Source organism: Cyclopterus lumpus, chromosome 14 (genome assembly GCF_009769545.1).
Source record: "Cyclopterus lumpus isolate fCycLum1 chromosome 14, fCycLum1.pri, whole genome shotgun sequence".
Lineage (NCBI taxonomy): Eukaryota > Metazoa > Chordata > Actinopteri > Perciformes > Cyclopteridae > Cyclopterus > Cyclopterus lumpus.
The window spans coordinates 10,223,873-10,245,137 of NC_046979.1; the positions used below are offsets into that span (position 1 = coordinate 10,223,873).

Genomic DNA, 21,265 nt, shown 5'->3' on the forward strand with positions numbered 1-21,265 from the left:
TGGTATTCTTCTCAAAGCACTGTGTGCCGAAGTACCGCCTCAGAGAGCTGCCAGCTTGTGAAAAATTACACAAAGTCTGCGAAATTGTATGTAATAAACTCAATAAATGAATCTGTATTTGTTTTAGTGTTAATAAAGCATAAGGCATCAACATTTTAAAGCGCTCGAACTGAACGTTTTAAACAGAATGTATGCATAAATTCCCTGCAGTGTGAATACACTGAATGAAAATTAGATGTTATTTATGGACAGGTTCTTGTCCCAGTACCCTGCCAATGCTGCAACCCCCGCTCTGTGGGTGGTGCGGCTGGTGGTGGTGTTTAGAACTACTACTGCTGTGCATAGTCACACAGATGTGCTGTAGGCATGCAGGGAGAGTATGGCGGGATGAAGATTCCCCGGGATGACAAACCCGAAAAGTCCCAGTAATGAGGGCGAGCGCTGGCAGAGACAGAGCTGATCAAATGGGATCCGCTCTGCCGAGAGATCCAGGAAGCAACTTCAGAGACGGGTCAGTCAAAGCCAGAGCACCAAGTTTGGTGATGGAGTACAGGAACAAGGCTTGGCTGTGAATGGAATGAATTCAACCATACATATTCATCTTAATGCATGCAGGAAAGAGAAGCAACTAGAATATTCTATAATCAGTGCATGTATTTAGAGGTATGTTTGACTAATCTCTCAAGACGTTACATGTTCTGCTGGGTAGAGGCCATCAGGCTCATGAGGTACAGGAAAATAATGGCCACTTACAGATGAGTGTCATGGCCACAACAACTAGGAGAGATTCATCTGTCTTTGAAGTCACCAGGTTATTGGTCTGTAGTGTGTGTGCCCCCAGGACACCGCACACTGCATCATTAAGTCCGTCTGCTTTAATGCTTCAAAGATTGTACCCAATTTGGTTATGAAGAATGTGCTCTCACGGCTGTTAGCATGGAAGGTCTTTATTCTCAGGCTGCTGTTCTTCACCACTTGAGCATAAAAGACATGAGGGTTTTGTCAATCGACACTAGAGGAGCTTTATTCTTGCGTTTTGGGATAGTCGGTAATCCTTGTCACATACAACAGGCGTCTGAATTGGTGAAATAGGATTCCACTTCCTGTATTGTCCCCTGCCTTATGTAATAGCCCTGCAGAGGTCACACAGTGTGCCATTTCGTAGCCAGTTTTGTGTTCCTGTTCCAGGTGTGTTGCTCTTAGTTGTAAACAATATCTCTGTGTTACTGCTAACGCACTGTTCCGCTTTGTAAATGTGTCTTGATTGACTGTCTGCCCATTTAAAAATGGCCTGTTACACTCATTTCTCGATGGTCAGTTTCACCATCTGATGTCACTGTTTAATTAGCCTCACTGAGGCAGTGTGAAGTGTGATATTGGCTCAAATTGCCTCTCAGCTCTGCTGTTAGTCCTCGGTGCAGTGTGATGTGTCACCTCAGGCAGTGACTGGTCGCAGAGGAATGTGGCAGATAGCAGTGGGCTCGGGGTGACTTACAACTGATACAAAATGAGACAAGGATTGCTACTTCCTGCTGTGCATATTGATGAAGCCAGAACGAAAGTTAAAAAAAATGCAATAATGGCACAGAGAAGCCCACACAGGCTTTACACTGAAGTTTGCTTTCAGTATACACAGGTAGGTGTGTATGCCGTGGAAGTAGATATCTTCAAAAAGGTTTTTTTTTATTTTATTTTTTTTATTGCTCCCCGTCTCCTGTGATTGATCTGAATATTTAAATAAATAGCCGGACGTTCCTCAAAGACAGAAGGAGGCCTGTTGTGTGTACACTTCAGTGTTTTATCAGATTGTTGTGCCACTTGTTCAGATGTATCTGCATTGTGAGCTGAGCAGTGTTTGTTGAGTGTGTGCCCTTTTACATCTACTAAATTTACCTATTTAAATACTGAATTGTGTGTTGAGCCTCTCTCCCACCCACCATCTCTGCGTGGACTTGATCGCTCCCAGTTTCACTTAGTAAAAGCACATATATTTATTTGCCATTGTGTAGGTGCTACAACTGTGTTTCTCTCTCCTTCTCTTCGAATGTAAGATTATTCTTGTGTCAGACCCATTGTACACTTGTACACTCCTTAGTGACTTAGCTAAATGTCTCAGATTTAAATGTTTCCACATCTAAATGCATTTCTCGATGTCAAAAGCATTTCAGCTCGTGCTGCTTTTTTGTTTGTGTTTGAGTAGCTGTAAAATACAATGCGCTCATTTCCACATTCTTTCACAATCTCCTCACAGACACAGCGCGAGTCAGGAACCATCTCAGCAAAACCTGTTTAATTCAAGGTGCCAGTTTATTGGATAGAACTTTGGAAATGAAATCGTCAGGACATCTTATATCTGAGCTCTGAGTTCAGGGATGATTCACCATCTTCAGCTGCATGTCCTCGTGAATGCGGCAGTGTTATATTGATTCTAATATTTATTGATGAGTACAATTCAACCTTTGCACAGAATGTATTGCTCTCTCCAGCTGTCATCTCACCACAACATCTCTCTTAATCATTAGGTGGTCTACAAGAATAATGAGTTTAGACTGGGTCTGTCACGACTGGCTGAACAGCGAGACCCAAAGATCAGTATCCATGGTGACCTGAAATTCAGCTGCGAGGATGTGGAAGCCCTGGAGCCTGTCACCTTCGACACACCGTCTGCCTACCTGACATTGCCCAGGTGGAACACAAAGAAGACGGGCGCCATATCCTTTGACTTCCGCACCACAGAGCCCATCGGCCTGCTGCTGTTCAGCCATGGCAGTCTGCAGGGCACGCAGCCGGACAAGAAGCCCAGGGCCGACTTCTTCGCCATCGAGCTGCTGGATGGATTTCTTTACCTGGTAATGGATATGGGCTCTGGCAGCATCAAGATGAAAGCCAGTAACAAGAGGCTCGACGATGGCGAGTGGTGCCATGTGGACTTCCAGAGGCGAGGGCGAAACGGTAAGGGAAGTGTGTGTATTTCTGAAGGCAGGGGAAGCCTTCTGTCTGCTTCTGTTACTGTGTTTTTCCAGATTTAGCTGTGGAGCAGAGCTGTGAAACCGCCATATGCCAGCTCGGATCCAGTCACATCGGCACGCTCTTGCTTTTTATTCACCGCACTCAAACATGCATGCATATTAGCTTTTAATTACAATGATATTTGCAGATGTTATAATCTATGTATGACATTTAGAAATCTGTGTTAACCTATTTCACAAGTGGCCAATTATTCAGTCACCTACTTCAAATTGGGCCTTATTAATACAATCCGAATGCGGGCCTTATTCGTAGAAGCCAAAATACACACAGTTCCTTCTATTTCTTTCTACACATTTCTAAAAATATATTCCTTCTCAAGCAGGCTAATATGACACAGCAGATTTCTTCACTTTTGCAGAGGAAGTTTTAGTTTCAACTCCTGCTTTTTCTCATTAAATCACCTACCAACGACCAACGACAGCACCGTTTCTTAGTCCACACTCTTTAAAGCAAGCAGGGACTTATGCCCACTTTCTCAATCTCACAGTTTGTTCTCACTTACCACAACCCACACACACCTGTCTTCATTTTCTGCAACAAAAACATTGTGTAAGTACAAATTGACTCACTGCCCACCCTACAGGCTTCATCTCTGTGAACAGCAAGAGCGTCCCCTTCTCTGCTAATGAAGGCAGTGAGATCCTTGACCTCGACGGGGACATGTATCTTGGAGGTTTACCAGAGGATCGCCAAGCCCTCATGCTCCCCCCTGAGGTGTGGACCGCCTCCCTCAGCCTCGGCTACGTGGGCTGTGTGAGGGACCTCTTTATTGACGGACAGAGCCGTAACCTGTGGAGGCTGGCGGAGGTTCAGAGTGCCACAGGTGTCAGCAGCTTCTGCACCAGAGAGACTCATGTCCGGTGTGCCAGAGACACCTGTGCCAATGGTGGACACTGCAGAGAGGGCTGGAACCGCCACATTTGTGACTGCAATGGTACTGGCTACCTCGGTTCCAGCTGTGAGAAGGGTAAGAGTTTCTGAGACCGATGTTAGTGGATGGGGAGGAGAAGTGATTTCAAAATGCTGCTGCAAAGCTTTTATCACATTTTGGCTGGTATTTTATTTATTACCTTAGCTGTGTAGTGGCTGGAAAGTGCCTTAATGCCCAGGTCCCCCAAACAATAATACATTAATTTGCAACTGCAGTATGATCATCTCCATAGTGTACAATGACATATCTATCATTTCCATACTGTACAATGACATAGCTATTCAAATAGGATTTGAGTGCTCTCAACTGAAAGTAGCCCTTCAGTTATATATATATATATATATATATATATATATATATATATATATACATATATATGTATGTGTGTGTGTGTGTATGTGTGTGTATAGTGATTCATTAATGAATTGTCAGTATCATGAGGTTGCCAGTGTGCTAGGGCAATGAATGTTTATTAGATATGCAGTGCTGCCTTGACAGAGTCATTCCGCCTGAATCACTCTACATTTACCATGCAGATGGTTTTCTCACAGAGAGGCCAAATTACGCAGATCCATTGGCTAACAGTAAAAGCTAATAGAATGAGGGATATATGAAAATCCCTCTTGTATTGCGCTATGATGGGTATAAATCCTTCAGAAATTTGATTGCTGCTGTAATCTCGCTGCTGTCTCCACATGCTCCAGGCTTTTTCTGCCATCTGGTGCGACTGATGAAAACTGCAATCTAAAATTATATCATGCCATACCGGAGATAAGCTCAAACTCAGGTTTCATTCCATAAATGCCACTTTGTGTATTTAATGTAGTGCCGTGATTCCCTATGGGGTTCAATGTCTGCTAACACTTCTTCTTTCTGAAATCCGTAGAGGCCACCATGGTGAGCTATGACGGAAGCATGTATCTGAAGGTGGTGATGCCAAGGACGCTCCACACAGAGGCCGAGGATGTGTCCCTCCGCTTCATGTCCCAGAGGGCCTTTGGCCTTCTGATGGCCAGCACCTCTCAGCAGTCAGCGGACACCCTGCGTCTGGAGCTGGACGGAGGCAGAGTGAAACTCACTGTGAACCTGGGTAATGCTGCTGCGGCAAATACGGACATATTATAGCAGTCGACCTTTAAGGGCGCGTCACCAAGCTAGAGTTCTCACGATATTAGTTTTGTCTCTGACTTTCCCATATTCATCTTCATACACAATAACTACAGTTGCTTAAAAAGATCAGCACATCCCTTGAACCTTTTGCATGTTGCTAGAATTTATTTTAAATTTTTCAGAGACCTGTGGTGGTTGTGTCAGATTTATTCAGTGCAATTCTATTAGTGAATTTAATAATGAATGGGTTTCAAACAAGGGGAAAACATAATGAAATATGGATATATTGAATGGTTTGGGATGTTGGTAAGGAATATTGTTCTCAACAATTTACTTTTTGTATCTCTTTTTGCCAAAAAAAATAGGAAAAATGGGATTTGAATATATACTTTGACCTTTTTAGGAAGTGCACCTTTTCACTTCCTGGGGGAAAGTTAGATGAGAAGGTTGATTCTACTCTCATATCTGTCCATTAAGGATAACCCAGCAGAGTTCAGCTTAGTTAAGTAAGGACTGGAAACCAGTAGAGACAGATAGCTTGGCCCTGTCAGATGACAACAAATACCACCACTACCTCATAAGCTCAGTAATTAAAGTGTTTAGTCTTTGTGTTGAGAGTAAAAACAACACTTTGCTGTTTATAGGGGTTTATGCGTCAGACTATTTTTCGGCCATGCACAGTAACTTCCTGGAGTCTTTACTGTTGCCTGGCACCCACTCAGAGCCAAGAAAAAGTCCAATACATAACCCTGTGTAAAACGGCAAATGGATGTATTAGCTGCAACTATGTGTGCTCTTCTACACCAGGAACATAAATATGGTGTTTCCTAAAACTTTTCCTATCAGTAATTCAAGGTTTACGTTGGACAATTTGTTTATATAGTTTTCTTTGCATCTTAACCACTAGCTTGTAGTACAATTATTAACCATTTGGGAAGACCCACAATGTATATTTCTATACAGCAAGATAATTATCACCATATAATGAAGGAGAATGATGTATGTAAATTCATAAGAGAATCTTTATAAACTATTTAAAATAGTCATTTTCTATGAAACACAAGAGATTCAATGTCTTTTTAAACAACTGTAGGGTGGGTATGCATATTCTGCCTCTCTCTCTCTCTCTCTCTCTCTCTCTCTGTTTCTCAGTCTCTCGCTCTCTATGTCTCTTTCTCTGTTTCTCAGTCTCTCTCTATGTGTATGTCTCTCTCTCTCTCTCTGTTTCTCAGTCTCTCTCTCTATGTCTCTCTCTCTCTCTCTGTTTCTCAGTCTCTCTCTCTATGTCTCTCTCTCTCTCTCTGTTTCTCAGTCTCTCTCTTTATGTTTATGTCTCTCTGTTTCTCAGTCTCTCTCTCTCTCTATGTCTCTTTCTCTCTCTCTGTTTCTCAGTCTCTCTCTTTATGTTTATGTCTCTCTGTTTCTCAGTCTCTCTCTATGTGTATGTCTCTCTCTCTCTCTCTCTCTGTCTCTCTCTCTCTCTCTCTGTCTCTCTCTCTCTCTCTCAGTTCATCCAATGGCCAGGTCTCATCTGACCGTCTCGGCTCTTTCAGCCCTTCAATGGCTTGTCTGCAGTTCAAGGAGAAGGCAGTCAGAGACCAGATCCGCCATTACTCTGAGATATTACCATCACACCATTGATGTGACCATAGTAGTTCCCTCCCCTCACATTTACTGGCCTGTCCAGTTTAGAGTCGCTTCACTGACCAGAGGGTGCCAGTGATGGCCACACACTTTCTCTCTCACACACACACACACTCTGGTCTCTGGTTGTCTGTATCCACTGCTCTGTGATGGTTGACAGCTTGAGAGCACGCCTCAGCCACATGACTTACACCAATATGTTCATGTGCATTATTAGAACATGGAAATGATTAGTGGGTGAATCAACTTTAAAGGAAAGAAATGTGAATATTGCAGATGTATTTAGAAGGTATTAGTTGTAGTAGACATGTGTAAATTCTAACAAAGCATCATATTTGGGCTGGTGTAATTATTTTCATGGTGTAACGTTAATTGTGGCTGCAGGTTGTGCAAATCGCCCCTTTCCTCTGTATTTAACTTATTATATTATTATTATTATTATTATTATTATTATTATTATTATATATTATCATCAGACCTGCAGAAACAGCAGGAGACTGGATCATTTATGTGAGCAGAGTTTTAGAGTGAAGACAGATCAAGGTTTAGGCTTTTGGGTAGAGGTGCATTAGTAGAAGAGTACATACCCCGTAGACACTTCTCACTTACATCCATCCATCCATCCATCCATTTTCAATACCGCTTATCCTCATTAGGGTCGCGGGGGCGCTGGAGCCTATCCCAGCTGACATGAATGCAGGTTGACTCTAAATTAATATAATACAGGAGGTGATACTGTACATCTCAATAACGGATTAACATTTTTTTATCTCACAAGAAAATATATTTATTGCAAATTCTGGATAATCACAGTAATTGCTCTATTTTGAGTATTGTTCCGTAGCCACTCTCCCCTGTTCTTTGAAGACAATGCTCCTTTGGGTGATAGGCTTTTAAGATGTTTCATTCGGTTTCAAAAATCCAAAATGACAAAATGCCAGCACAGGTTCCATTTGTTGTTATCTGCTTTAGACGATTTAGCTCCCAGCAGTGCATGTTTGCTGTATTACCCAAAAGCTTGTGTCTAATCAGTCGAAATATCTGAATCAGGTAAATTCATTTGCAGACGCCTGCATGTAAGCAACCGAATCCGAGCCAATACCGATACTAAAAATACTACTGGTGCACCTCCACTTTTACGGTCAATAAAACTCTTATTGGTCCCAACTTTGATCTGATCTATTGTTCTGTCAGACACATGCTGAGGTTTTCCTTTTACTCACTACTCCTTTTTATAATGGTATGCACACTAAATGGAGGAAAATGGCGGTTTAGACTCTCGAGCCTGTCCCCGGATAGTGGGCTCTGAAAAGCACTGAACTTTCTGCAGAATGTACCTTGAAGGATGTGAAATATTCTCCTCTTTTGTGCTGTTCTTTTTTCTTTTAACCTCACCATCTCACTCTCTCTCTCACCAGATTGTATCAGGATAGACTGTAATCTCAGTAAGTGTTTCCTATGATTATTAACTGTACCGTGATTAAGAGAACATGCACTGTGGTATAATCATATGCCTCTTGATCTATCCCATCATGAAACAGAACATTATTCATTTCCCTCTTGTTTATTGGTGCTGTTATGCTACAAAGATAATAACAAGAGTGTGACCTCATTGTGCGTTTGAATATAATTGGCATTTGTCGGCTCTTCAATCATGAACTCCACATTTTATCAACAATTTAATTTACACATTTTCTCATTATTACACAATAATCTTCTAATCAAATGTAGCTAGGTTTGACATTATTGTGCTGCCAGTGAGTCGGTCATTAATTTGCTTGTGACTAATTTGCTCACATAGATGATAATTGGGAACAGTTCAACTACAATCAGCGAATATCTGCAGAGAGAAAAACAGCACTCATTTTAGAGATATTTTATATATATTTATATATATTTTATTACTGAGTAATCCCACTGTATTTCCAGAGCTGATATTTATTTAAAGGTCAGCCTGATATCTGATCAAAAGATGAGTATAAAGCTAAAATGTTTTTCTTTTATGTTTTTTTCAGCCTTTCCATTTTAGGAGAGTACATGTTGTGGAACATATTCCATTTTATGTAAATGAAATGACCGATTCAGTCAGTTTCTCATGGCAACATTTGAATGCAATATGTGTCTGAGTCTAACTACTCATCCTATATTAACACACACTTGTAATCTTGCTTTGTGACACCCCAACGATAATTGTAAGAGGCATCCTGGACCATATGTGCTATAAAATGAATATAAAAACGAGAAATATGACACTGAATCATCAAATACATTGTCATGAGCCATAGGGTATTTAAAAGAACAAACATAATTCCATTGATTAAAAGGCATATCAATGCCAAAGGCAGATTTTCCTTTGTATCAACAGAATATATGTTCTGGTATTCTGTACTCTTGTGTACTTTAGGGGGGTACCACGGTGATGTATGATGTAGATTGTCACGCTCACCTGATAGTGAAAGACAGGCAATTTGAGTTTTGGTTCAGACTACAGCAAAAGGATAAAAGCTATTGACAGTGGAGAGGTGAACGGCTCTCTGATATAGATCATCCATTACAGAGAAGGCTTAGAAATTCTTATAAAAGTTAGCACTATAATCGTGTGCTGGCTAAAAGCTTGTTTCCACCCCTCATGTATGAATAATTCCTGGATTTTCTGAAATATAATGTTTAGCTGTCAATGTTCAATTTTCAGCCTGAATATTAGTCATTCTATTTTATTTTATGAACTCAAACATATTTTAACATTGAAGCATCAATTACCTGCAGTTTGTGCTGTAATTCTGTCCCATGTTTATCTAATGACCTGAGATGTTGATTGAATGGCGATAAGCAACAGTCCAATTTATTGAACGGATTACATTGTTTTTCTCTGATCGAGGTGAGTACTGTGTGCATTCTGGAGTGTATGTGGATGGTTGGACAGCAGTGGGGTGTGCGTGTACTGTCTCTGTATACCAGTTCAATGATTTATAACCATTTTTTTAAATGGTCCGTTGCACTCAATAGAAATTAAAATATGCTTAAAGATAATTATGTAAATAGAAAAGAGAAAATATTGAATGTGGCTATTTAAAAAGAGGCTGTGTGTCCTTTATAACCTTAGCTATCTGCATAATAAACTACATTCTCTACCAGCAGATGGCAATGTACCATCATGCACTGTCCACAGTGTAAATGTAGTGTACGTGCATCTCTTTGTGTGCAAGATGAACCATCATCCTGATCAATTATGCTGTATTTATGGTACACCAGTGCCCTATGGCAATCTGTTTATGGATGGCTTATTGATGGATTTTATAGCCCAACAGAAAATGGAGCCACATTTTAAATTGCAGAATTAGCATCCTAAATTATTGAAATGATCATCATTTAGTGAGCACTATCATTGAGGATAATCACAGTTTCCACCATGGCCTCTTGTGAATTTTAAATATTGTTGCTTTGACCACCTCTAAAGATGATCTTACAACCTGATTCAGATTTCTCAGTTGAAGGATCTTGCGAGTGTCGCTTCAAAGAGACGGCCCATCTCCAGCAGCTGCTTGGAAGCTGTCAATGGGAGGGAAATTGTTGTAAAATCAAATGTTGCTGCAATGCTGTTGATTAATCCTCCGGAATATGGGGAATAATGGTACACAACACACTTTTGAAAAGAAGCATTTGTTCTACAGAATTACAGAATTACCATAACATGCTTTGATTACCATGCACTTCCTGCGTTCAAAGTCTCGGCTCACTCATAATGCTGACCTGTATAACTGCACCATGGCTTTGAAGTTATCCTTGTTTGAAAATATGAATCAAATTCAATTTTTACTGAGGATCAAACTGGACGGAATAGACCCGTTACATGTGCGGCTTGCTCTCGAGCCTCTGGAAGCTGAGTTTGTGAAGCCAAGGCACTTTGATAGGGGCCCACATTTCAAAGGCTTGACAGTCAGATGTCTGTGTGAACACATATTATATTCCAGTCATTTTACGCCCCACTATGGTGGTGTCAGAGAGAGATTACTACCACCGATATGAAATACAGGCTGCACAAGCAGTTTTACTATGAGTGCTCATTTTTATTTACTGAGACTAAATTCTTTATGACCTCCCTTTAACATTAAACTACAACAACAAATAACCCTGTAGAAATGATAGTACATGTTATATTAATTTAGAATCCAAGCAGCTGAGCCATCAATATATATTATCTCTCTTATTCCACACGTCTTCCTTCCTTCATTACTTGGCACCTACATTACTCACAATGCAACTCGACCGGAGACAGTTCGGCTGGAGATTGAGGTGTGTTATGAGAGTAGCCTCGAGCCGCTAGACTCAAGCCGCGAGCTACGAAGGTTTGGTCACTTTGTCCCCACTAGCCAGCCTTCCACTATCCTTTTTCATTACAGCAAGTCTGGTTTGCATTTTCATGATGGACATTTACAAGATAAACATTTCTGTTGGTGTTGTGTGACATTATTCCAGCGAGTGTTTTTTTTTTTTTTTTTTGCAGTATCAAAGTAAATCCATCAAATTTAGAGGGAGCAGGACTTGATGTGATCGATATGTCTGGTGGGCATAGTCGATATTCAGCAGGTGGATTGTGTGCTGTAAAGACACTTGATATGCAGCGTTGGACAAAGTTTCCAGTCGCAGTTTTATTTCCCCGAGGATGAAACAGTGCAGTGTATGGAAACCAGTTGATGTTTTCCATTTATTGCCCTCTGTACGTCCCCTGTAATTCTCCTACACCCTGAGCTCAATTAGACAGACAACCCCCTAAAGGCGCAGTCAGCTTAGGCATGGCCAATTAGTTTCCCAAGCGATGTCAGAACTCCTTTGAACTGCCGTGTCGGCCTGTTGCATAGGCACTGATTCGGGATGACGGCGCTGCAGTGGCAAGCTTCTGCACTGTGACCTATTTTGAAACCAGCGAGAGACGCAGAGGATAGTGTAGAAATCTTGAAACTTAAAGCTATATGTTTGAACCCGGTCTCTAGATCATACCATTTTACCCCAGATGACATCTATCAAACCACTCTATAAAGAGAAAAGCATGCATCATACTATGTCAGTATAGAAATAATTGTACACATGTTGGTTGGCTAGTCAACCTGCAGAAAAGGAGCTACTACTGCAGTTTCTTTGATTTATTTATCCCCCTAACTGTGTATTGAGTAAGTGCAAAGTGTGTGTGTGTGTGTGTGTGTGTGTGTATTGACCCTGAAGAGAGAGCTTCATGTGGAAAGGGTGTGTACTGAGCTGATGTGGTATGATTGTCACTTGACGCTTTCCTCCTCTTAGGCAAGGGACCAGAGGTACTCCTGGTCGGCGAGAAGCTGAATGACAATGAGTGGCACACAGTGAAGGTGGTGCGGCGTGGGAAGAATTTGCAACTCTCTGTGGATAATGTGACAGTGGAAGGTATATAGTAGGAATAAAGGAGCTTGCAAAGGTACAGATATTGAAAGGTATTTGAAATCTAAGCTGCATTCTTTGTTCCTAAGGCCACATGACGGGCGCCCACACCCGTCTGGAATTCAGTAACATTGAAACAGGGATCATGACCGAGCGGCGTTTCATCTCTGTGATGCCTTCCAACTTCATCGGTCATCTGCAAGCTCTCTCCTTTAACGGGATGCTCTATCTGGACCAGTGCAAGAACGGAGACATCTCCTACTGCGAGCTGAATGCTCGATTTGGCATGAGGCATATTGTGGCCAATCCTGTAACTTTTCTAGCGCAAGCCAGCTACTTGGCCTTCTCCACTTTGCAGGCTTACGCCTCCATGCACCTTTTCTTCCAGTTCAAAACCACCAGTCCTGACGGCCTGATACTTTACAACTCTGGAGATGGCAGTGACTTCATCGTGGTGGAGCTGGTCAAAGGGTAAGTGCTGCGGTGTTTGGACTGAGCTGTAATCTACATACAGGGCTGGGCTGAGGAAAGATAGAAGGGTCCATTTGAGACAGGAACTAACTACTTTTGTACTTAACAATATTTGACTTGCAAAGCTAAAGGCATATGAAGAGTTTTTTTTTTCTCTTCTGATAGAGGAAGCATGAGAAACTGCCAGTACTGGTATCATTCAGACCTACTCAAGCACATTTGGTTACAAATAATGTTTTTAATGTTTTATTCATTGTAGATAATTTCTGTTCAAGAGAGAATAGGAAACGGAACATTGAAGCAACAATTGTAGCTGTCAAACCTTACACAGACTCTCCCAGGAAGCAATTAGTCAGCAGGAGGCCTTGTTCAGTTCTGGAGCCTCCAGCTGTAACTTGCACAGGCAACACAGACGAAAAATGGCTTCCAACACTTCTGTCAGAGTTTTCAGGCTGCTCAATGTTGTGTGTGAAGTGTAGTAGCTTTGTCATAGATATTGCTTCAATTCAAAAAGATTTAGGTTTTTTTTTGACAGTGCGCTGCTGATCAAATGTAATATCAACAGCCCCCTCAGTGGTTTTATCCCAGATAAAACAGATTGGTGGACAGCAGTGCACACATTGGCATGGCTTGCATAGTTTGAAGCATAATCACATAACAGCATATGGTCTGTGGAGAAATGATACTGCATGAGACTGAATGTAAACATTTGCATTGTCCTGTAGGTACATCCATTATGTTTTTGACTTGGGAAATGGGCCATCGCTAATGAAGGGAAACTCTGACAAGCCACTTAATGACAACCAGTGGCACAATGTGGTGATCTCCCGGGACAACAACAATGTGCACATCCTTAAGATTGATTCTCGCACTGTCACCCAACACGCCAATGGAGCCCGCAACCTGGATTTGAAAGGTAATTCATCTGAGCAATTGTTTATTAGAGGACACAGTGAATATCCCATCACATTTACTAAAACATGTACACTATCTTTTGTGTTAAATGGGTTCATTTTTGTATTTCGATTGATAACAATATTTTACTAAAAAGCTAGAACAAGAAACTGACAATTGGCTACAAGTGAGTTCATTTATTCAAACTCAAAAACAAGTGGAGATGTATGGCAATCGGCTTCAAGTTGTATAAAACATTTCAAGCTTGCTTTAGCTGTAAGCAGTGCACCAAAGACACCGTCCAAAGCACTAAAAGTGAGCAAACTGTTTTCCCCCCACTGGGTGCAGAGCAGCGGCCGGGGGTTGGAGACGCACTCAGCTGTGTTATCGCTCTCAGCCCCTACCGGCCGGTTAAGACTGTTGAATGAGGAGTCGGCAGGCAGTCAATGGTATAAATAGTATAAAACAGGCAATACATATTTTTTGAGAATGTGAGTTTATACGACCACAATAAGTCCTCAAGCATGCAGCCATAACTGGCCACCCAAAATATTACAGTTTCCTGCAGCAGAATGCAAGAATAGACTCACTCGCACGCAAGCAATTGCCTGATTCTCCTGATGGAGAAAATAATAATAATTTGCTTTGTATATGAAATATAAATGTTCTTTCGTTGTTTTGTTCTAATATATAATACAGTCTGTTGTTTAACTCTTTGAAGGCTACAGCAACTTTATTTAAATGCCACATGTTTAGCTAAAGTTAAAAAAGTGGGCAACAATCTTAATGTAAAGGATGGACTAGGTGTTAAGATCTCCAGTCTGTTATCTGAATTCCACCATTGCAAAGTTTATGTTTTAGTTTATGACATTTGTGAATTTCTAAATTCAAATACATGTTTATATTTGACTACTGGACTACATTATGTTCAGAGGTATCTCTAAAATGGAAACGTGTCTTTCCCATATATTTGGGGTTAGGGTTGTATTGGATTGCGTTAGATTGTATGGGTGTACCCTAATAATGTGGCCACTGAGTGTACATACTCATGTTTGCACGATACTCTCAGTAATCTTAATGATGTTTGCATTATTTATTCATCTACTAATTATGTTGATCCTTTACCATTGCCAGCCAATGTTTTGAGGCATACACCAACATATCCCCGGCTGTGATTTTCCCCACAGGGGAGCTGTACGTTGGTGGCGTTGGGAAGAGCATGTACAGCAGCCTGCCCAGGTTAATAGCATCCCGGGAAGGATACCAGGGCTGCCTGGCATCCGTCGACTTGAACGGAAGACTCCCCGACCTATTGGCTGATGCCCTTCACAAGGTGGGAGAGGTGGAGCACGGCTGTGGAGGTGAGTCTGGCAACACACTGGGAAGTATAAAACCCCTGTGAATCATTCCTGTAATCTGATGTACGAGCGTATCAGAGCAGAGACGAAACCAGAGGAACTCAGGACTGCTCACAAAAAACTAATCACACCACATTTGTTATGGTATTTAACGGCTTTGTTGAATGCTCTAGTATGATTGGTAGATCAGTGTAGACATTCTGTTTTTTTTATTATTTCTGATTATACACGCTTATATTTAATAATTTCACTCGGCAGTCAAGATGTCCAGCTGCTTTTGCTGAGTTCTAATCAAACAAGAAAGTGCTTAGTAAGGTTTTGCCATGACTCAATAATACCAAATAATCTCCCCAGGTTCAATGAGATGGTCACAGTGACGCAAAGTCAGATGGACAGACAGTCCATCACAATTCCTCTTATCTTTGTGGAGCTCATCTTTGTTTATCCTCGCGCTTGGCGTTGTAGCGCGAGCAGATCCGAGCATTTATACTTTATACTCTCTGCATTAATGTACACTCAAATCTCATATTTATGGACTACTTTATTGCTTGTGTACAATCCCTGTAAAAGAAGTCAAGCATGAAATGCATTATAAAGAATCAAAGGTTGAATATCCAGTAAACAGTTTGATTTGTATGGCAAAATATATACTCAAATGAAGCGTTTTAAGATCTCCTGTTTTTATAGCATCTCAAAGTAAATTGGTCTATTTTGTATAATCCCGAGACATGTTAATAGTGTTTTTATCAATGAATTATTTGTGACATGATGAAGTTTCAGAGGTGCACAACCAAGTGCCGTGACCACTTGCAATGAATTAATTAAAATACTGTGCAGTATTGACTGGCTCGGTATAACATATGTATTCCTTTTGGAAACTAGTGTAGATGCATAAATAAAATGAAGAGAAAGCACCTCGTAAATCTGCTGTCAACACCCTACAGGTCCCAGCACCACCTGCACAGAGGACTCCTGCCACCACCAGGGAGTGTGTCTGCAGCTGTGGGAGGGCTTCTCATGTGACTGCACCATGACCACCTACGGGGGGCCGTTCTGCAGTGACCGTAAGTGCAGGTGTATTATGCCTGTTTGTCTAGAATGGTGGGGAAATATGTCACATCTCTAGAGGGTAAATTATGATAATGATCAGATACCGCAATGAAGGGATTGGTCAACAATTGTAAATATCTGTAAAATATGAATTCCCTTATAAAGAACATTCAGTCAGACAACAGATGTCAGTCTAGATTATAATTGTGCCACAGTGGGTATTTGGGGTGATTTGGGGTAACTGTTGAGGTACCTGTTGAGGAAAAAACACTGTAATACCAACATTCAAAGAAATGCATCTTTCTTATATCACACAGTGGTTTAAAATGTTTTTGGATTGTGAACTGCACTGAAACTAGACAAGTTATACTTGTGGCTTCTCTTGACGAGAATATTAGTTTTCTTGGATTATTTCTAGAGCCATGAAGAGGTGAAATTGTGTGGCATTTCACAGGGGAAAAAACGTTCTTATTGCTTTACTTATTGGTGGCCTCTCATTTGCATGCAAACGTTTCATGAAAGTCTGTCCTTACAAGTACAGAACCACACACCAGTGACATAACTTTGACAACAGTAGGAGCATGTGTGATGCTCTTTGTGATCAATTGCCCATTTTAAGTAAATGTATAGGATCTGCAAGTACATTTTGTCACTGTATTGAAATGAAATCAACTGCTGCCTGGAGGCGAGGATATCAATCTAAAGACTTGTGGTAATCTTTAGGAAATGATCAAAAGTGATGCAATGTATCAGTGATTTGTAAAACACTGCTAATATAGTCCTTAAACTATAAATGTGAAAAACATTAAAGATTAGTCATATATGTTGCCATTCCATCAACAAAATCCTGCAGTGGGAGTGGCGCATATGGCACACTGTTCATTCTCAACACTGTGATTGTGTGGTTTCAGTTCTATGTTGTACTCAAAAACAAGACAGAATGTGATAGGAAACATTGCTACCTGTCTTAGTTTAGTCTTATATAAACAGGACATAAGCTGTCCAATAAAAAAATTGCATGTAAATACATGGTGATGTATTGCAATTCGACTTGAGAAATCAATTACACGCTAATATGCACATGTCACATTGATAGCGCCACATTTCAAAAACCTCTTGTCTGATTGCTGCCTCCGCCATAAAGAGCCCTCTATGTCCGTAGTAATAGACCCGACTTACCAGAAGCTTTTCATACTTATAATAGCAAGAGATTAACATTAAGCTTATTGGTCCAGTGGTCACGCCGAGTTAAGCTTCATTTGCTGCAGAGTCATTTAGAATAACTGCAAGAATTGTGCCTTTGTGGGTAATCGTTATTGAAATGTGCTGTTATGCAGTATTGTTTTAGGACAGAAAAGGACATTAAACTCTGTAGGGGGCACTATTTTAGGATAATTTGATAGTAATTCTGTGTAAGAAAGTCATGTTTGCGTGAAAAAGATATCTGGCATTTAATGTATTTTTTACTGTGGAGGACATCTATTTTAGGAATTTTAGATGTACTTACTTACATACGGGCAGTTATCTATTTTAGCTTGATATCAAAGAGCCGCTTACTTCCTCCATGTTTCAACAAGTTGTCTCATCATCTGCTTGCTTCCGATGTTCCAAACTTAAACACACAGCCAAATGTGCTTTCTCCTGTAATGTATTGATCGAACCTGAAAATCAATAGTTGGTCCTCTGTAGTCTTTATCTGTTACATCAATTACTGTCCCGGGACTGCTCACCCAGATAAAATGTGTATTATGGTGGTCAAGCTGCTTTTTGCTTTTTGCATGGGCAAGCAGGCATGTCTTTATTGAATGAAACAGAAGAGCCTATACCGGTAGTTCTTTTTGTGTCTGATATACCTCATTAATAAATTCACGCTGATATCTTTCCAACTGCATTTCAAAAAGGGAAGAATGTGGATCGCACTATAAAATTACAATTCTTTTCCCTGGTTGGTGGCTGTGTATTTATCATTATTCAAATATAAACTAAACACCTAATTCAAACTTTTTTTTTTTTTTTACTTAATAATTTAATTTAATAATTTTACAAAATGATTGGATTAAAACTTGAAAAGTCTAGGATGATTCAAAGCATTGCTTTTCAATTCAGTATCTCTTAAAACTTTGTTTGTCGACATTGAGCTTTTTTTTATGTCTATTTCCATGAAGATAATAGTCTTTGTCAGCCGTGTTTTGTCAAAAGAAAGCAAGAAAAAAGCATGCTGGTCTTCATTAAACTTGATATTGGCTCCCCTTGAGAGAAATTGCAGTTGTTCAACCCCAATCTTATTTGATTTTCTATATGTGCTGTAATTTAAGCGAGTTTGATGCACATCCCATAATCTAAGCCTGAATTTAAAACCGCCTCAGGCTAAACCTTCATAGCAAGTATTGAAAACATGAATGTATGTACATTAATATGTTGTTCCTAGAGACAGAGGCAAGATCTGGCTGTTGAAGGATATTGAATACAGATCTTGTCGGTTTCATAGATGCAACAGCATGGTTCCATAATTATGAGAGCGGCAAACAAATATTTCAAACTGTCCATTTTTATGCCCCACAAATGATTTGTGTTCACTTACCAAAAGACTGTACCTTTAAGATTTAAAATGAAGTGATCTCCACAATTGTGGGGGAGACACAAGGTTGCATTCCTGCATTTACAAGACTATATTTGAACAATTAAAAGCAAAAGAAAACATTAAAAAAAGAAAAGCAATTTAGTTGCAACATATTTGGTTTTCATTCAGCAGTGGGCAGGGAGGACTCTCAATCATGCGAATGGTAAATGGCATTTATGGCCAATATCAAAGGTCAAACCAATTCATCAAGCCAAAGAGGAAATACCAAGCCTCACTGAGCCACCATCAAATTCATTAAAACAAATGGAGAATGTGACAATAACGTGAAAACAAACAAATATGTAGGCAGGACAATGGTTTTGTTACCATCAGTATTAGTTGGCACAGCGTGTTTCATCCATGCTGCAATCTGCTGCTTAGATTTTCTCGCTAACACTAAAGCCTCAAACATAGAATCTTCTCCTCCCACCTTTGTCTTCTTCTCTGTCCGTGTGTCAGTCCAGAAGGTCCGCCAAGTAGTCCAAAACAAAGCAGAAGTGTAGAAGCTCATCAAGCAACCACGATTCCTGAGTTGGTTTGTGCTGCAGTACATTTATATTCATATACAGAAAGCAATTTACCAAGTGAAACAAACATCTGTGCTAATTAGCTCCAGGTCATCATTTCATCACTAAAGTCACCCAGATATATAATGATGTCCTGTGCCCAATTGTCAGTGCTTCTTTCTGTAAACATATGGAGGGTGTAATTATTGATTAACCTCTGTAGCTTCAGATTATTATTTTGATATATTAATTACCTTGCTTGTGTGTGTACGTGTGCTCGCACATTTGTATGTCTTAGTCTATCTGCAGAGTGGAAGACACCTTCGCCATTAATTTGTAAGTCAACATTTCCTTTGAATTGTTTAATACCCATGGAGGTAAGGCAAACTGTAAATTGAGCTTGTAGCCCCCAGGCATGCAGGCAAGGTACAGAGATTCAGAACTAGACAGCAGCTGTCTTCCTTTCTTGTTTCGTATGGCAGTTAGCAAGCATAACATCCAGCTTTTATTTTATTTATGCCAGAACTACAATGGTTTTCCATTTTCCATTTCCTTAAAGGAGGATGAAGTTTGTATTATCAAAGGATTATATACTGTAATACACTTAGTTACAAATATATTAACTTTTTAAAGGTGATCATTTTTGGAATTGTATAGATCTTTTTGTAGCTCTATAACTAAAACAAGTGTGTGTCAAGGGACGAAATGTGTCAATGTTTGTACTATAGCGTACAAGACTGGAAGTATAAGAACAAAATCCCATATTCCCTTTGACCTTCATTTCAGGTGGAGTCATTCACAATTATGAGTGTATCCCAAAAGGCCACAAGGATAATCCAGGATAGAAAGTTCAGACTTAATCTCGCGCCCCACGGGACCGAGGCTCAAGAAAACCATATTGCTGTTCATAACATGGTGGCCTACCGGAAATCTCGGAAAGAGTCTGAGCCTTATAAAGTTAATGGTCTGGATCAAGCAGACATGTCTTTACGAGGTTTTGCGTATGGCAAACATAAATTATCTCTATCAAATAAAATAACGTTGCCTTTGTGTACACTTTGTGTGAAGCCTATGCTTTTTACTCAACTTGCTGTTAACAGATGTAAGAAATTAATGATTAAGAATGTTTTACCTTAAAAAAGGCAATATTGGGTTTTGAAAGAGCAAGTACGGAGTGGAGAGCAGATACCTCCCACAGCGCCATTCATTTCATTGTCTCAACCACTCACACATCAAATTCAGTACAAGCCCTCACACATAAATTATGGGTACATTAATTGAGCCTTTGAAAAACCTGAATGGCAGTCTTCAGAAATAGTAATAGTCCTAAAATAGCTTGAGCCCTAGATCCTTGTTCTGATTAAATGTTGAGCAAGTTAGACCTGCTTTATTAAATTGAACTCCATGCATACAGGAGATCATGAAAGAGGTTTTTGACCTGTCCGTTGAGTGTCTAAAATTACACGTGAGGGACCTCGAGTCCAAGTCCTGAACTGAGCTTGGCCCTCCTACTTACTTAGTATCACATAATGATACCTCACCCATCATTACACACATCCTGCACTTACCAGCTGCATATAGAACTGAATTGTTGCTTCTCTCAGCCACTTAATGCAGTAGTGTGCAGACAGTCAAAAAGGTTTCCTATCGGTGGCTCATTTCACCTCATTAATGCCCTTTCTGGGGTGACTGTGGTGTGCATCTATATCTGTATCTTTATGAACACCATAAGGTGTCACTGACAACTAAATATTACATATTTTGTGACACTAAAATATTACATATTTATATTAAATATTACACCACAGTCTTGCAAGTGAGCGACTAGCAGCTGAACTGCAGATTCATTTCTCGATTAGTGAAAATTACACACATAGATAAAAACTTTCAGACTGATTACAGTAGTGGACTCCATCAAAGTTAATAAACTTTCATACTTCTGGAAAGTGTCCTCTCTTTTATCTTTCACAATTTCAGTCAAAGTAGTTGCACCAGTGTTTTATAACCATCCAGTAAATTAATTAATTCCATTTTGAGACAATATACAGAGATGTTATGCCACATAGCTCTTATTTCAAATAGTGAAATCTGGAGATGAAGCTGATCTCTGATACATGCAACTATGTTGATGTTTTTGTAATATAACTGAGTTACAGTTCTTGGTAAGATTTCTGTACAAAAGCACAATGTAGATACAAGTCTATATAACAGCTTGTAGACTATCCCAGGTGTACAGAGCTCT

The 21,265-nt window shown here is 40.1% G+C and overlaps 1 protein-coding gene across 1 annotated transcript in view; it reads left to right on the forward strand.

Moving 5' to 3' along the window:
- The window catches only part of nrxn2a (neurexin 2a), an 82,684-nt gene that overhangs the window by 18,089 nt on the left and 43,330 nt on the right, over positions 1 to 21,265 (forward strand). Inside the window, exons 7-15 of the mRNA XM_034549991.1 lie at positions 2,523 to 2,952; positions 3,614 to 3,997; positions 4,848 to 5,051; positions 8,134 to 8,160; positions 12,011 to 12,130; positions 12,214 to 12,595; positions 13,321 to 13,511; positions 14,677 to 14,850; positions 15,792 to 15,911. Of these exons, the coding sequence (XP_034405882.1) occupies positions 2,523 to 2,952; positions 3,614 to 3,997; positions 4,848 to 5,051; positions 8,134 to 8,160; positions 12,011 to 12,130; positions 12,214 to 12,595; positions 13,321 to 13,511; positions 14,677 to 14,850; positions 15,792 to 15,911 (2,032 nt within the window). The remainder of the gene's footprint in view (positions 1 to 2,522; positions 2,953 to 3,613; positions 3,998 to 4,847; positions 5,052 to 8,133; positions 8,161 to 12,010; positions 12,131 to 12,213; positions 12,596 to 13,320; positions 13,512 to 14,676; positions 14,851 to 15,791; positions 15,912 to 21,265) is intronic.